At 39.3% G+C, this 18,142-nt stretch overlaps 1 protein-coding gene across 5 annotated transcripts in view; it reads left to right on the forward strand.

Annotated features, from left to right (window-relative positions):
* The window catches only part of Nhsl1 (NHS like 1), a 222,046-nt gene that overhangs the window by 157,513 nt on the left and 46,391 nt on the right, over positions 1–18,142 (forward strand). For 4 of the 5 annotated variants that reach the window (XM_070010588.1, XM_070010587.1, XM_070010589.1 and 1 more), the window contains exon 2: positions 9,600–9,752. In XM_070010588.1, coding sequence (XP_069866689.1) covers positions 9,600–9,752 — 153 coding nt within the window. Of the gene's footprint in view, positions 1–5,831; positions 6,031–9,599; positions 9,753–18,142 lie in introns of those variants that run through there. The other variant, XM_070010590.1, reaches the window with a different exon arrangement.

An 18,142-nucleotide genomic window follows, 5' to 3' on the forward strand; every position in this document is an offset into this window, starting at 1 on the left:
CTGAACATGAATGTACATTTATAGTTAAAAGTTTTAGCTTATGTATTGCTTTGCAAAAGAATCCCATTTTCTATGCTGGCATAGATTTGTCTACTTCTAGGGACTGATAAGTGGCCATAGAAGTGATCAGATAACACCTAGAAGACAGTTTCATTGTTGAAGGTAGGCCTTGAACTTGAATCTTCAAGTGATGCTCCCACCCTCAACCTCCTGAGTAGCGTAAACAAGAGACATTTACCACTATGATTGTATTAGAATAAAATATTTTAGTATAATGTTGGTCATCAGTAGTATTCAGAAAAGCTGAAACTTAATAAATAAATATGGATACAAATATTATAGAACAGCAGTAGTAATAGGATTCCAAAATTTTTAACTAGGTTAAACTACTGGGATTATTCATATGATGCTACAGTATAGTTTTCTTTGTAATATGAGAATGTTTTAGAGAACTATGATTTGGTCTTAGGTATTTTATTATTTGTCTGATCAAAAAAAGTACAAGATAGACTTATTTGAATATATTAAATACAGGAATTTTCAACACCTTATGTGCTATTGAAAGATGAATCAGGACACTTAGACTTTTGTTTTAGCTCTGCTATATACTAGCTGTTAAATACATTTTCTTATTTTTAATGGAAATTACTTTTCCTTGTTTTTTTCATTAAAAACAAAAATCTGACTCTGATAGAGTGCTGATTGAAATACAAAAGTTCCTGAGAAGCAGTTTGAGAGAAAAGTAAGTCAATATATATAAGATTGAACTTGAGGTAAGGTGTAGATTGCATAGATTTGGAACTGAAGGCATGAGGTTCTTACAGGCCATAGCTGAAGCCACGAGTGAGCAGTGTTTTTCCAGAAAGGTCCAGATAGTAAATATTACCAGATTTGAGGGCCATGAGTTCTAGCTGTCACTATTCAATGCCACAATTCATAGCCCAGGATCACATATTAGTAAGTAGGTGTGTTAGTGTTCTGCTATAACTTTGTCACAGAAATTTGAATTTCATATAATTTCCACATGTTATGAAATATTACTCTATTTTTCTCTCAGCCACTTAAAAGGAAACTCTATGGATTTGGTCCAAGTGCTATTATTTGCTGTCTTCTGCCTTATGGTCACAAAAATCATTCAAGTTTCAAGGGACAATAAAGTCTTTTATGGTTCTGAATCAAATAAGGCCTGTAAATGATAGGCAGGTACTCTACCAGTGAGTCACTCCCCAGCCTGAAGGACTGGATATCTGAAGCTTGGTCAGAGTTTGCTGGAATCTGGAGAAGACCAATAAGATGTTAGGAAAAGAATTAGCTGGTATGGCGTCTTTGAGGAAGGGTTTTGTTAGAAGAATGATTGAAAAGATAAGATGAAGAGGGAGGAAAAGACCATTGGTGCTGGTTAGAATTTCTCTGGTGCCCATTGAAAAGCTTATTCAATTTTAGGAGCAGGGAAAGATGATGTGTGTGTGTGTACAGACCCGAGGCAGTGGGCTGAGCAGTCATTCACTGGGTTGATAACTTCATTGGAGAGAGGTGGAGAGGTGGTTGGTAGTGTTAGCAAAGCTAATTCCCTTCCATAAAAGCATGGCTGTTTTTAAACTTGAGGTTGATTAGTCATGTTTTAGGCTTTTATTCATATGTTTATTAAACATCTATGCTTACTACATAGCATGTTGTTTGAAGACTTTATGAATAGTAATGCTTCAAGTTGTCTCAATAACCTTGTGTTGGAAATACTGTTATCATGCCCACTTTACTGCTGAACTTGGTGACTAGTGACATAGGCCCCAGGGGCATGGCTTCAGAGTTGGGTTCTTCGTGATTATGTACAGTTGTTTCCCAGGTCTTGGGTATTAGGATATTTTTCCCCTTCTATAATTGCTATGTTGCTGAAAAACTGAAATAGGAAATGGTATGGAATCACATATTTCCTGTTGAAAACAGGAAAAATACTACTTAAAAATACAGGATGCTTCCTTAACCATGTCAGGAAGGCATGCAGGTTACATGATAACTTGTCTTTAGGTTCATACAGAGGATAGAAACTTTACAACTAAAAGCTCTCTCAAACACACTGATTATATAGCACAATTAACAAGTGTGATAATTTATGTGGTTTATTACTGTATACTTGGACTTTACAGAGGCACATGGCAGCTTGGAACCATACATAGAGGATGAGGGGCCTGGGATATAGGACTGGATGCATGCCTCCTGCCCCTACATGTACCCAGCTTGGTGTGCAAACAAACAGTGGCATTGTCTACCACTCCTCAGGATACTTAACCATCACACTGAGTCTTAAGGGAGAAAAGAAATTGTTCTATAAATGACTCTTACAATCGTTCATTTTCTAATAGGGGGAAAAAAGTGTTTTTAAATAGTCTAGATGTGTCTCACAACCTGACACACATGAATGAGAAAATGAGAGCCCGTGGGAGTCATTATGCAGTTTTATTTTATTGCCACCATTTCCTTCATGTGTTGGCTTGTATCTGCCTATTTTGGTAAGGACCACCCAGATTACTATTTAATACAGTAAGACCCGACCAGCATGCTGCCTGAGCCTAACCTGTTCAATTATGTGTGTGTATATATGTATATGCATATACACATATGCATTTATACATAATATGGCCTTTAGTGTCCTTTAGTGTGTCCTGGTTTGTAGTCAATTGGATAAATGCCCAGGAGTGAAATTGCTGGGTCCTAGGGGAGTTCTATGTCTAGTCTTTTGATGAACCTCCATACTGTTTTCCAGAGTGATTGAACAAATTTACATTCCCACCAACAGTGTATCCCTGCCTGCATCTGTTACTGTTAGTTTTCTTTTTTTTTGGGGGGGGGTGGTCTGGTCGTGGGGCCTGAACTCTGGGCCTGGGAGCCGTCCCTCAACTCTTCACCTCAAGGCTAGCGCTCTACTACTTGAGCCACAGCGCCACTTCTGGCTTTTTTCTTTTTGCTTATGTGGTGCTGAGGAATCGAACCTAGGGCCTCATGCATTCAAGGTAAGCTCTACCACTGAGCTACCTTCCCAGCCCCTGTTAGTTTTCTTGGTGATAGCCATTATATCTGGGGTTTTATTTTGGTTTGCATTTCTTTTGTGGCCAGCGATGTTGAACATTTCTTCATGTGTCTATTGGTCATTTTTACTTCTTCTGAAAAGTCTCTCTTTAAGTCTTTAGGCCATTTATTAATTGGGTTGTTGTGTCTTTGACAATTTGTTTTTTTGGAGGTTTAATTTTTTGAGGTTTTAGATAAAAGGCCCTTGTCTGATGCATAGCTAGTAAAGATCTTCTCTCATTCTGTGGGCTTTCTATTTATCTTGCTAGCCATGTCCTTTGCCATGCAGAAACTCTTCAGCTTGATGTAATCCTATTTATCTAGTTTTTGATTTGTTGTGATTTTGGATCTTTACTTAGGGAATTTCCACCTGTGCCAAGGAACCCTAGTGTTTCCCTTGTTCATTCTTGTAATATTGTCATGGTATCAGGCCTTACATTGAGGTCTTTGATCCATGTGAAATTGATACTGATGTAGGGTGATATATAAGGATCTAACTTCAGTTTTCTACATGTATTTAGCCAATTCTACCATCACTATTTGTTGAAGAGCTGTTTTTCTTCCATCCTGTGTTTTTGCGTCCCTTATCAAAGATTAGGTGGCTATAGGACGGTGGGTTCATTTCTGTGTCTTCTCTTCCATTGGTTCCCAGGCCTATTCTTTGCTAATTAGTACCAGGTTATTTTTATTAATAGAGTTTGAAGTTTGGTGTTGATATTCTTCCAGTGCTGTTCTTCCTGCTAAGGATTGTTTTTGCTATTCGGGGTCTTGTATTATTCCACATGAATCTTTGGATTGCATCCTCTATATCACTGAAGAGCGTTGTTGTGATTTTGATAGGTATTGCATTGAATATGTAAATAGCTTTGGGCAGGATTGCCATTTTTGCTCACACTGGCTAATTTTCCAAACACTTATAGTTTATTGTCAAATAATGTAAGCTCTCTGAGGTCAGTATCTCACCTGATATGTCTTAGATGAATGAAAGAGTAGTACTTAGTAGGTGCTCAGTATTTACCTTTGTAATGAATGCATTCATATTCCCTGCCATTTTGTATACATGAAAAGCTGTTTGTTTTGTAGTAAAGAGCATATTCAGGATTTGTTTTTTCAACAGAGCAGTTTTTGTTTTCAATTGGAAATGTGTGCATGGCGACACTTAACTTCAAGCTGGTGGATTGTGAATAGGGTATTGCTGCCCAGAACTCTACCTGTCTCTAATGCAGTGAGCTGAGTGAGGTCACTCTTGCTGATAAATTTGTTTTCCCAAGGGGAACTTTGCTCACAGTTTAAGGCAGCAATATAATCTGATTTACAGTCTTAGTTGTTACTCATTTGCCATCTAGCATTTTAATTACTTTGAAGTAAAACTACGTAGAGTGAAAGAGTACAAGTTGGAAATCCGTGATGATATGTGTACTAATGAGTGTGCATTTTCTTTTTCATATGTTTGTTTCCTTTTGTTTCAAAAAATAAGGTTAAGGGAATAAAAAAGATTTGAGAAGGCATCATTCCAAAGCTGTCCCTAGAGGGAGCCCCTTATATAAATTCTATTCTTTGACTAAAAGCCTTTGTTATAAACTAAATGTTTTGAATTAGTTGATTATTACATTTTTCCATCCAGTTACAAGTCTGGCCCAAAGCTATGAAATAAGAGGGCCTCTAAATTGTTTCAAAAAGGGCTTTGCCATGAAGTGAGCTGGAGAGAGATGTGAGACTTTTTCTTTGTCCTCTTTCAAATTTCCTGATCTGTACTCGTGATTTTTTTTTTTTTTTTGCTCCTGTTCCTTTCCTTCTGGAGTTTATTTTTCCAGTGCTTACTTATACACCACTTCTGATTTGCCAATTAGTATTTGTCTTCCCTTAGTTCTCTGTGGACAGTGCAAATAGGCAAAGAAGCCAAAACTCAGTAGAATATATTTAAGTTGAAGAGTAACCAAAATAATATTTATTTAAGACTGCCACACGGAGGAGCTGTTGTGGAATTGCTAAAACGAGGTGCTTAGGTGATAATTACATCCAAAGTAAAAGTTAAAGTGATTCATTTTTCATTTGGGGTGGGAAAGTTGTGTTCTTTGTGTTTGCTTTTGTTTCTCTTCTTTAACTAGAGTTGTGGAAGCTAGACGCAAATGGAGCACACTTTGGTCCACACTGTGCTGATTTCTAATCTCTAGCAAAGATTAAGGGGACAGGAACTCTCATTTGCATAAAGAAGCAACTAAGTCACCACTCTCAACTCCTTAGAGTTTCTGAAGTTTTACTACTACAAATGTTCCTTTGGTGTCAAAGGCAGAGCCGGGGGGAGTGGTCATGAAACAATGGTTTGGTTCTCCTCCCCTCCACCCCCCATCCCGTTTGGATTCACATCCTATAGACCCAGAATTAACAAGAGTCAAAGAATCAACAAGGAATTGCTGTCAGACTTACTGGCTCCTGTAAAAAGCTCTGGATATTCACAGTAGCCTAGTGAGAATGGGGAACACATTTGTTTCATCTTGACTTGTGTAGAGGAAAATCTTCAGTATTTTTGTGCACTCCAGAGAAGAGAAAACTTGTGATTTGTGAAGAGAAAAATGGAATGAATGAGCACTGAGGCAGAAAGCCTGATGTGGCGCTCATGCAAATGAGGACCGTGATTGGCTTTCTCTTTCCCAGCCTGCTGTCACTGGCTGGGCCAAGCCTTGAAGATTAGGTTTCACTGGGAGTTTTTCAGGTTCAAGGATTGTTAATGGTTTGCAACCACCTGACAATAAACTCAACCTCAGAGTTCCTGTAGCCCGGGACGATGTCCACGGATACAAGACCTGAAGGGAGTTAAGAGGAAGGGCGCAACTTGCCACTTGCCTGCTGGACGGAGCTTTTAATGTGACTTAAATTTATTTCTAAGTCCTTATGTAGCTGTCCTAGAAATGGTGGTGTTCATTAATGCAAAGATTAAGTCCTTCATTAAACTTTTTAAGAAGAAAAGTAAGTAGTTCCTTTTCTCCCCCACTTATAGTGTGTGTGTGTGTGTGTGTGTGTGTGTGTGTGTGTGTGTGTGTGTGTGTGTGTGTGTGTGTGTGTGTGTGTGTGTGTGTGTGTGTGTGTGTGTGTTCTGTGCCCCTTCAGCCTTTAGAGTGACGGACTTAGTGTGCAGAAGTGTAATTGGCTTGAGAAAAACTTACCACTCTGCCCACTTGGTTGTAGAAATACCTCAAACTTTTGTAACTCTAGGAGAGTATTATGTGTTCTTAGCATGTCTTATTTATTTATGGTAGGATTTAAAGTGACTTTACTCTTGTACTTCTCCAAAGTAAAGGGCAAAAACAATCCATTTTGTGCTGACTTTGTTTGCTTTGATATAGAGTGTGTAGTTTCTTATTCTCTGTACAGTGAGTCGTTTCTTATTCTGCAGCCGAGGTATAGCAACGTTCGTTCTTGCAATATGCCACATACTTCTGGTGGAGAGGATGCCCCAAAGCTCCCTGGGGAACTTAAGAGCTGGAGGACAGACTGTCAGGACTGCTTAGTGATTGTTGTAAAGTACTGAGCTTTTGTGGTCTAGCTTCATGGTACACCTTCTATGGGTTTAAATTTTGTTAATCTAGGTACTTTTTCATTCTGTTAAGGATATAATTTTTAACAGTGGCATGGCTTTTGTTTTTAACGTGCTTATTGGTTTATTTCCGTTTAGCTTAGTTTAGTTTTTGGATCAGTGATTTACCCTTGGATAAATGTGTGCAGGGGTAGGCTCTCTGACAAATGGAGCTTTGGAGAAGGCAACAAAGAACAGCCCTCTGGGCTCACTTTCTGTGTCTCTTTAGCTCCAAGGCTGTCTTTGGAAGGACTGATAAAAATCTGCCCTGGCAAAAGCGAGGTCCGCTGGGGAAGAGACAGCTACTCTTTCAGAGGAACCATTTGGTGCCTGCACAGGGCTGATGGTGTGATACCCAAGCTCAGATGCCATTACTTGGTTTTGATTTGTAATTGTCAAGGAGGGAAAGTTTCCGTTTTTACTATAAAGTGTGGAAATGAAATATTTCAGCTAACAGGACATTATCCTACAACATTATAATGAAGTCTAGATGTGCTTGGGGGAGGGGGCCTTGAATACTCTTTGATCCATGTCAGATCATTTGCATTTTTATATATTAAAGTTGATGTCAGAAAGCACCATGAAAAACACTTGTTTGGCAGGAAAGTATGTGGCATAGTAGCCACCAAGTTTCTTTGTTGTTTTTACAAAAATTATAATCAGAAAGCAGATAGGGCATTTCTATTTTTAACTTAATGTCTAGTTCTCTGTATTTATCTCCTGTTTAGCAATTTATGGAGAAGGTAGAATCTTTTTAGAAATCTTTTCAGAGTCATAGGAGTTTAATGTGTGGAAGTGAAAGGAAGCATGGTTTAATGAGATGGCTTGTTGGGGGGGTGGGGGGAAGGGCTAGGGGGGAATGGCAAGAGGGACTGAGAAAGGCCCAGGTCTTTCTTAGTGATGGCTCCCAAGTTAGGAGCTCCTTCAGAATCTGATCACTGTCCCCAACACTGCTTTACATGAGTTAGTTCATAAGTAAGAACTTTATGTCTAAGTCCATTTTGGTCTTTATAACAGTCCTAGTAACTATGCTATGGGATATGTGTAGTTTATTTTAAACACATTCAAATAGATTCTACAGTTCATACATGCCTTTTCATTTTATTTTGCGAACACATTATAAAATCAAGTTCCCAGGTACATGTTCTGTGATAGGAAAAGGGCATTTTCAGTGGAGACTGAAGAATTGACTCTGACTCACACTTTCAATACCTGCTGCAATTACAGGAGTTTAGACTGTCACCTTAAATAAAGGCCTAGAGCTGAAGTTGTATATTTCTCTAGTCTTTCGCTTGCCTGAGTTATGTGGCAGATACATAGAAAGTATTAACAAGTTGCTGATGAATTTAGGTGCTCTCTGTTTTATTTTACGTATAGGTATGTTTTCAAGAAAAATGAAATAGAGATCCCAAGCTAGGGAAGATTAAGGGATTGCTTTAGACTTGTTTCTTCATCTCAGGATTATGGGTTATTTTCCTCTCTGATGTTCTGGACTCTTTCATGTTAGGAAAATTGCATCGAAGCCGGGTGCTGGTGGCTCACGCCACCAGCTACTCAGGAGGCTGAGATCTGAGGATCGCGGTTCAAAGCCAGCCCGGGCAGGAGAGACCGTGAGACTCTTATCTCCAATAAACCACCAGAAAACTGGAAGTGGCACTGTAGCTCAAGTGGTAGAGCGCTCGCCTTGAGCTGAAGAGGTGAGGGACAGCGCCCAGGCCCAGAGTTCAAGCCCCATGACCGACCAAAAAAAAAGAAAAGAAAAGAAAATTGCATTGAATTGGATTGTGTTGGAAAAAGTTAATTGCATTATAATCATTTGTTTATTGTTTGCTTTTGTGCTGGTACTTGGGCTTGAAATCAGGCCTTAAAGCTTTTCCTTTTTTTTTTTTTTTTTTTTGCACAAGGCTGGCACTCTACCACTTGAACCACAGCTCCACTTCTGGCTTTTTGCAGGTTAACTGGAGATAAAACTTTTCCTGTCCAAGCTGGCTTCAAATTGTGCACCTTAGATCTCAGCCTCCTGAGTAGCCACTAGCACTTGGAGCACGCACGCGTGTGTGTGTGTGTGTGTGTGTGTGTGTGTGTGTGTGTGTGTGTGTGTGTGTGTGTGTGTGTGTGTGTGTGTGTGTGTGTGTGTGTGTGTGTGTGTTTTGCTGGTCCTGGGGCTTGAACTCAGGGCCCGTGCACTGTCCCTGAGCTTCTTTTGTTCAAGGCTAGCACTCTGCCACTTGAGCCACAGCGCCACTTCCAGCCTCTTCTGTTTATGTGGTACTGAGGAATCGAATTCAGGGCTTTGTGCATGTTAGGCAAACACTCTACCACTGAGCCACATTCCCAGCCTTTGGCTTGTGATTTTTAAAGAGCACTTTTAAAATGAAAGCAAGAAATGAGAGAAAATTTTATGGTACAAATAGATCTTCCCATCTACTAAATATGCCATTTAAATGTTTTAACTGAATTTTTATGCTATTTTAAGCTTTTTAATTGGGTTTATTATAGCAGCAGTGTTTTTAAATAATGCTACAGAAGGGAAAAATTTGATCTTAACCTTTTGGAAGGAAATTTGTTTCTAGCAGGACAAAAAGTATTTGATGAAGCAGTGGCATTGTAAATGTGAATAAATGATATTATTTGCTGTGGTGGAGTCACATTGGAATGAAAGGCATCTATCAATTTTGTTGATCATTGTTCTGTAATGGGAGGAGGGTGCAAATGCTAGGATGTCATTTACTGAGCAGACAGTTCTATAAAACAATGTGGTGGATGTGGGCCGTTTCCCTAACAGGCAGAACATGGTTGTTAAGACCCCTGGAGTCTAGATTAAATCTCATTACATTTTTTGCCCCATATCTTCTTGCTCAAACTAAACTGTGGTTGGCTTAGACAGCAAGACCTGCCTTATCTAGATGTAGCACATTTGGAGCCAATGAAGCTTAGACTTTATCTTTCTTTCTTTCTGCAGCTGTTTCCAACCTAGATGAGGAGAGTCGGTGGGCAGTGCACTACACTGCTCCATGGCACCAGCAGGAGAATGTGTTCCTTCCCACCACGAGACCCCCCTGTGTTGAGGACCTGCACCGCCAAGCCAAGCTCAACCTCAAATCAGTGCTGAGGGGTAAGAGAGCGTTCCCTTTGATTTTCTTGTTCTCTTATTACTGTTAGAATCGACAGCATCTATTTGATCTCCATCTGTAAAAGATCTGTTGACACTGAATGTTTTCATAACTATGACCTAATACATGCCCAAAATGTTCTTGTCTCTGGAGGAACCTGCCTGTTTATAGATAAGCAAATCTATCTTCAAAGAATGCATTACTGCTTAGGAGACTTTCAGCAAGTTTAAACCCGCAGTACTAGTCCAATCCAAATAAACTCCTCTTAACAAGGGATATTTTGTCAGGGCCTTAAAAAAAAACCAAAAAACACAAAACACACATTATAAGTAAGGAAAGCAAATCTGCTAAAGGTAGTACTTTTTAGTGGTTTGTTCTCTTTAGTTCAACTTAGTTAAAAAGGGGACCTGTGTATCGACTGATTTGGCTTGTAGGAACTTGGATAGCATCCAACTAGGCCCTTCTGAGGGTAGGTTGTTGGTCAGGGTACACAGTAGTCAGAGGAAATGCAGGAGTACATTCCTGTAGCTAGTGCAAAACTCTAACATCCACTTCAGTTTACTGTTGATGTTGGAAGGGAATGTACCAAAGGAAGACTTCCTTCCCAAAGATGAGAGGTAGGGGTGGGTGAGGGTGTGGGTGGGGTGGAGGATCCAAAATGGAAGGAACTACTTAGAAAAATACAGATTCTCCCATAAGACACCAAATTACCTCTGCAGATGCTACTTCTAGCAGATTTCTCCTACTATGTAATACTTGGAATATACTAAACAATAAGTTTGCTTATCTAAAATTTAATTAAACTGAGCATCCTTTATTTTATCCAGTTGTGTAAGACTTAAATGTGGGAAGAATTGCCATTGAATCAAGGAAAACATAACATGAAGACTTTTCTGATTTTAATGGGAATTTTTTTCTTGCATATTGGTCATTTAGTCAGTGATCATTCTTTAATGTTTTATAGCAATTATTACTAATTCACATTTATCACTTACGTATGATACTAGGTAGTAGTCTAAGCCTGTTACATACATTATCTCATTTGATTCTCACAATAATGTGACTACACACTTTAATTGTGCCCAATAAGAGAAATAGAGACATACAGATTCAAATTCATTCAACTTCAGGATTAGCAGTAGAACCAAGACTTAAATTTGTATAGTTGACGTCTTTATAGCTCACCTTCTTATCTCCTGCACTAAATCATCTTTTTTTTGGTATTTGTTTTTCTGCTTATGTGGTACTGAGGAATCGAACCCAGGGCCTCATGCATGCAAGGCAAGCACTCTACCACTGAGCCACCTTCCCAGTCCCTAAATCATCTTTAATAACTGATGACTGGAAATTTATTTTTCTTGTGGAAGTTCAGAATACAGAGGCTGGGTCCAGCTGTCAAGGTTGCCTAAGCAACCTATACACTTAATGACTACAAGCTTAAGTAAAAAGAAAGGCATTTGTTGGGCTGGGAAGGTGGCTCAGTGGTAGAGCGCTTGCCTTGCATGCTCGAGACCCTGGGTTCGATTCCTTAGCACCACATAAGCAGGGGAAAAAAAGCTGGAAGTGGCGCTGTGGCTCAAGTGATAGAGCGCTAGCCTTGAGCTCAAGAGCTGAGGGACAGCGGCCCAGACCCAGAGTTCAGGCCCACGACCAGACAAAAGAAAAAAAAAAGAAAGGCACTTGTTTAGCTCACTGTTTTATATAGCCTTGCAATTGTACTTGGGCTTCCTTACCTTTCCTTCATGTTGTTCAAATCCATTTTCAACTCCCATCACTATCTGTAGTAAACTTCAATGAGGATGTGTCTGCTTATAGCTCACCTTCCTCCACCACATAATGAATATGAATGCAGAATGGCACTGTTCCCAGGACAAATCCCCAAGGCAGCTGCCCTGTTCTGCAATAGCAGAGAGCTGCATGGGCTGGCTTGTAGAAAGCACATTTGTGAAAGTATCTGTGAGGCTGAATATTCAAGCCCAGCTCTGTTTTGATCCCTCTCCAGGAAATTGTGCTTCACTACCTGCTTCATGTATTTTCAAGTTCCATACCAGAACTTTTATGCATGTAGAAGATTGAACATTGGCTTATAGACTTTTTTGCTTTTGCTTTCTTCTTGATTAGTGAGTCTCTCATGTGAAATGTCAAGCATTGGCTCTGTCTTAACTTGAATTTTATTTTTGAAAACATATATGCTTTTGTAATTGGTTTAATGCCCGAATAATTTATTAAACAGTATTAATAAAATGAATAACTTTAGAAAATTCTGGGAGCTCAACTTTTAAAGTCCAGATTTTAAAACTAGTTATGGTATTTGTGATAAATAATAACTTTATGAACAATTGTTGGGAAAGATGAAATAAGAGCATCTATATTCTTTTGTTACTCATTATTTACTTTTAATCATGTTCAATCAGACTAGAACTTCATGTTCCACTTCCCCAGCATTATCTTAGCAACCTGAGTAAACACAACAGGAGGGCAGAGTATCTATTGCCTGATTTCCTATGCATATTAAAATAAATAAACAGGCCAGGTGCTGGTGGCTCAAGCTTTTGATCTAAGCTACTCAGGAGGCTGAGATCTGAGGATCAAGGTTAGAAGCCAGTCTGGGTAGGAAAGATTTTTATACCAATTAACTAGCAAAAAGCCAGAAGTAGAGCTGTGGCTCAAATTGTAGAGTGCTAGCCTTGAGCAAAAAGGCTCAGGGACAATGCCCAGTTCAAGTCCTAGGACTGGATCATAAACAGATAAACAAAGCATTCATGTGAAAGATGCACATTATTGAGACATAGTATTACATAGGATGTCAGTTTAAGTTAACACAGTCTCTGTGTTCTTTACTTGAACATGTAGAAAGGTAACTAATCATAGAATGAGTAATCTATTTTGTTTTTTGTTTTTTTTGTCAGTTGTGGGGCTTGAACTCTGGGCCTGGGTGCTGCCCCTCAGCTCTTCAGCTCAAGGCTAGTGCTCTACCACTTGAGCCACAGTGCCACTTACGGCTTTTTCTGCTTATGTGGTGCTGAGGAATCCAACCCAGGGCCTCATGCATTCGAGGCGAGCACTCTACCACTGAGCCACCTTCCCAGCCCATTTGTTCATATTTAATTACTGTTCCACAGTAATTATTGCTGTGACATTATCCATAATTTTTTTTCCAGTCCTGGAGCTTGAATTCAGGGCCTGGGCACTGCCCCTGAGCTTCTTTTTGCTCTAGGCTAGAGTTCTACCACTTGAGCCACAGCGCCCTTCCGGCTTTTTCTGTGTATGTGGTACTAGGGAATTGAATCCAGGGCTTCATGCATGAGAGGCAAGCATTCTACCACTAAGCCACATTCCCAGTTCCCTGTCCATAGTTTCAAAAAAAGAGTTAGATTTTTAATCTGAATAGATGGATACTTTTTAATCATTAAATATGAATTATTGTCTAAATTACTCTTTCTATCTCTGTCTCTCTGTTTCTCTGTTTCTCTCTGTTTCTCTCTCTCTCTCTCACTCTCTCTCGTACTAGAGTTTGAATTTAGGGCCTTGCACTTTTTTATATGTATTTTATTGTAAAAATATTGTACAGAGGGATTACAGTTACATGAGGAAGATAATGAGATAATGAGTACATTTCCTTTCCAGCATTGTTACCTCCTCTGTTTTTCCTCTGCCATCCCTCTCCTCCCCTACCCCCCCCCCACACCAAAGTTGTAAAGTTTGTTTACAATCTAGTGTCTTGTACATCTCATTGTTACAGTGGGTCAACCTGTATCCTTATTTAAGCATTTTGTTATTTTCCTCCCCCTCCCCAAATTAGAAAAATGTATATACAAGATGCAGGGCACCAAATCAAATACAGTGACGGGCCTTGCCCTTGTAAGGCAGGTACTCTACTAGTTGAGCCATGTCCTCCACCAATCTGTCAGTTTTTATGGGAGAATCTTTACTTTAAAGGATCACAGGATGCAAAGGGAAATGATACAGTGAGCACTAATAAAGTAATTACTAAATATTGTAAGCATATACTTAAAGTAATGTGGAAAGACTTAGCAGTCAGTCAAGTGACTGAGAAAGGCACAGGTATGCTGGGAATTGTTTTACACAAAGCTAAATTTAAGTTAGTACTTAAAAGCATATAGTAGCCATAATTTAATCAAGATTTGAGCATTGGCTCTGTACTCTGATTTATTTTTCTGTTGATTGAGTGAGTGATTGATTGAATGATTTACTGATTGATTATAGTGCTGAGGATCAAACACAGGGCCTTGCACATTCTAGGCAAGTGCTCCACTGTTGAACTACATTCTCAGCTCTTGGTGTTTTAGAGATAGGGTTTCACTAGAGAGTACAAACTGATCTTGAACTCATGATCTTTCTGCCGCAACTTCCTGAGATTCAGGATTATAGGAGTGCACTTCCCTGCTTGGTTTTATGCCAGTAGGTTTAAAATGAATTGATGGAAGTTCATGGGGAACTTTAAAAGGGCTGAGCTTGCTCTCTTGCACAAACAGGCAGTGATTGATGGAGGTGTGGAATAAATATGGTGGACACATAGGAAGAACTTGAAAGGAAAAGCATTGAGAAACATCATTTGCCCATTCCCAGATTGCAGAAGTGACAGTCTTTCATGATGTCTACCCTGGAAGGGTGTGCAGCTAGAGCAGGTGAAGCTCCTCAGTTTTACTCACTCTTAGTATAGGCAAAGATCTGTTCAGTTGGTTGTTAGATAGTCTGTGGAGACCTTGATAAAATTTGGTAGCTATACTTTTAGACCCAATATCTTGCTTCTGTTTTTTTTTAATAATATAAAATGTTTTATAGCTAGTAGTACAGGCAAGAGTATTTAATGACACAGCAGCAAACAAAAAAAAAAGAAAAAGAAAAATTCCTTAAAACCATATGTATGGAGTCCAACTTTGTATTAACTATCAATATCTTGGTTTTGTTGACTTGTTGTTACTAGATATTTGGATTGTGATTTAATGCCAGTGAAGATATAGACATGCACCTTGATTAAAAACAATGTTTGCTTTTTGACTCAACATGACTTCTCTCTTCCAATATGTGGTCACATTATTATCCATTAAAAATTCACTCTGCGTCTTCCTGGGTTTCCAGAATTCTACCCTTTTATCCCCATAATTGCTTGAACCCTTTTTGAACTTCATTGGAGATAGCCAAGATGATAACCAAGATTTTATCTGAATAGCTTTTGGCTTCTCTGAGTCTCAATTAAATGGAAAGAAGAATTGAGAGCTAGCCATAGGCTCAATGAGAGGTTCAATTTGCGCCTTTTTGGCTTATAGACCTCAATTGCCAATAATGAACATTAAAAGCTGGTATAAGACATCATTTTCAAGTTTCCATCCCCCAAATCCCAACTTAAGAGAGAGAGATAAACATGAGTTCTCACAGTATGTTTAACAGACAATTTAGTCATTGGATCTGTATACACTCCTGCCTGAATTAGTTCACAGAGCATCTGTTGTTGGCATCAGAAATGTTCTGTAGTCACAGCTCTTTCCTGAAGAAATACATTTTAGCAGGTCAGCTTGCTCTAGCGCTCTAGAATTAGAAGTGTGAGCACAGGAAAGACTGTTGAATTTGGACTATGTTCATTTAAAGTCAGAGGTTTATGTTTATTATATCTGGAAGGAAAGGAGTTAAGGATTTACACTGTGGAAAAGTGACTACTTATACCAAATGGTGAAAACAGTTTGGTGTACACATGCCAACCTGTTCAACATTAAAGAATATGATACCTTTTTGTATGCACCAGGTTTCTAAGTAGCTTCATCCAGGTTTCTCTGACAGTTCCTGATACCAGAATTGATCTAAAATTGACTTTCTGTATCTTCACTGCCATGAAACTTTCTAGTGCTCTTTACTAAACAAGAAAGTTTTAGAGACCGTGGGCCTCTTTCTGGAATCTCTGAAGAGCTTTGACTGTCACATCTCCCTTGGGCACATGGGTCCCTGAGGTATCAGATACCCTTTGCATCTTGAATGATAGCTTGTCTTCCTGGAGGTCCTGTGGCAGATGCCTTTACAGAATTGGCATTGTCAATGTTGAATCAGCTTGCTCTCCTGAACGATGTAGCTGCCCAGTACCTCACACTGGCTCAAGATGAACATCTCCCCACCTGTGCCACCACACTGTACTCTTCATATTGTTCCTTTCTATTTTTAAAATGTAATGTTTAACATAGACCAACCAGTACATAAAACATCTACAGCTTAACAAATAACTACATCTACTTAATCATTACCTAGGTCAAAAGATACAACATGACCTAAAATCCAGAAGCTTCCGATTCTTGTTTTCTAATAGGAAAGGTCCTGAGGTTAATGAAAACTTAGGGTCACATCTGTACTTTAGGCCTAATTTTGAGTTTGTTACTTTAACAATTTGAACTTTTTTTTTTTCATCTGTAAAGAGCATAGTACCTGTTTTCATGGAAATAAAATGAACTTCTTTATCTCAAAGTACCTGCCCCTCAATGTGGAAACAATGTATTTGTTGAAGGAAGGGGTGTGTGTGTGTGTGTGTGTGTGTGTGTGTGTGTGTGTGTGTGTGTGTGTGTGTGTGTGTGTGTGTGTGTGTGTGTGTGTGTGTGTGTGTGTGTGTGTGTGTGTGTGTGTGTGTGTGTGTGTATTTTGTGTGTGTGTGTATTTTGTGTGTGGGGGGGGGTCTCAAGGCTAGCACTCTACCACTTGAGCCACTTGAGTGCCACTTCCGGCTTTTTTCTTTTTGCTTATGTGGTGCTGAGGAATCGAACCCAGGGCCTCATACATGCAAGGCAAGCACTCTACCACTGAGCCACCTCCCCAGCCCTGAAAGAAGGTTTTTTAAGTATGATAAAACACGTGTTAACTATGTGATTCTCAGCTCTCTTTTCCAAATGGCTGTCAGAACTTGGTGCTGTCCAGGGATGTTCCAGTCCCATCATGCAGTTGGGGGAACAGGGAGAAAAGGAGTAGAGCAAGAAGTGATGCCAGATGATAGTAACAGCCTTTTTACACACTCACCACAGCCTTGGAAAGCACCTAGAATATGCAAACTGGATGGATCCTCCTAGTCCTCTCTGGTCATCCCCCCTTTTGGCTCCTGATGAGTGCCTATTCTGATCTCAGACCCCAGAACCATGGAAGATGCTTGTTCCCTTGGTGTCTCTTCAGCCTCCCCCCACTTCCATAGGATAGGGGCAGGACTCACCCTGTGAATGTAACAGTCCAAGCCAAATTTGGTTTCTTTAGCTAGTTAATTTAGGAAATTGAGATTAGGCCATTGTTGCCTAAAGGCGGTAGCTTCACACTTGGTCCAGAAAGTTTCTTCATGCATTAGCATTCAAATTATTTGGTGGCATGTGTGATTGTGACATCTTAATGCCATTTGCTGCTTAGTTTTAGGGCTCTAATAGACCATTAGTACTTAAATGGTCTTTAAGAAAATAAAAGAGGCACAAGTTATAAGGGAAGAAAGATAAAGGTTTGGACACAATATACTAAAGATTTTTCATTTTCAACACATTTCACACCTACTCTAATTTGGTGCTTCCTGAAGGATTCTTTAGTGAAACTGGTATAAAGGAGGAAAAGGATATTGTTAGCTAGAGAATTTTAATAAACGTGTAAATGTTTTAAATCATTCTCTAGTTTAAACAAAATAAGCCTAGAATTGGGGCAGTTAAGAAGTAAACCACTGAAGAGAGATAGGAAATAGTCTTTTCATTTCCCTAAATCACAGTAGCATGAACACCTTTGTCATTACCACTTGGAAAAACATATGGGAGGCCATAATTCTGCTTCCAGGGTTTTTGTACACTGCCGTAGTACATTGAGAGTCATATCTCATTTTTGTACTTGGCTTTCTTCTCTGGACAACAATTTATGATCTCATCAGTCCCTTCTGAGCTATAAAATTCAGATTGGCCTTTCAGTACTTAACTGCTTAAGAGTCATATGTGTGAAGGGTTTTTTTTTGTTTTTGTTTTTGTTTTTGTTTTGTTGGTCATGGTGCCTGAACTCTGGACCTCATCTCTTCAGCTCTAGGCTAGCATTCTACCACTTTGAGCCACAGCACCACTTCCGGGTTTTTCTGCTAATGTGGTGCTGAGGAATAGAACCCAGGGCCTCATGCATGCAAGGCAAGCACTCTATCACTGAGCCACCTTCCCAGCCCATATATGTAAAGTTTATTGACACAAAGATAAAACTGACTGGTGAACATAAGTCACAAAAAACTAGATCGTCTGAAACCATGTTTGTATTGAAATCAACATTTTCTAAGCATATATTGCCAGTGAATCATTGGACTGGATATTGAAGTCAAAGGTGGGTAGCTTAGGGGCTTCTTTACAACCGCTTAAAGCAAGCCAAAGGGATAAGATAATACATATGAATAACT

The sequence above is a fragment of the Dipodomys merriami genome, unplaced genomic scaffold, assembly GCF_024711535.1.
Source record: "Dipodomys merriami isolate MVZ:Mamm:240054 unplaced genomic scaffold, mDipMer1.0.p SCAF_8, whole genome shotgun sequence".
Classification (NCBI taxonomy): Eukaryota; Metazoa; Chordata; class Mammalia; order Rodentia; family Heteromyidae; genus Dipodomys; species Dipodomys merriami.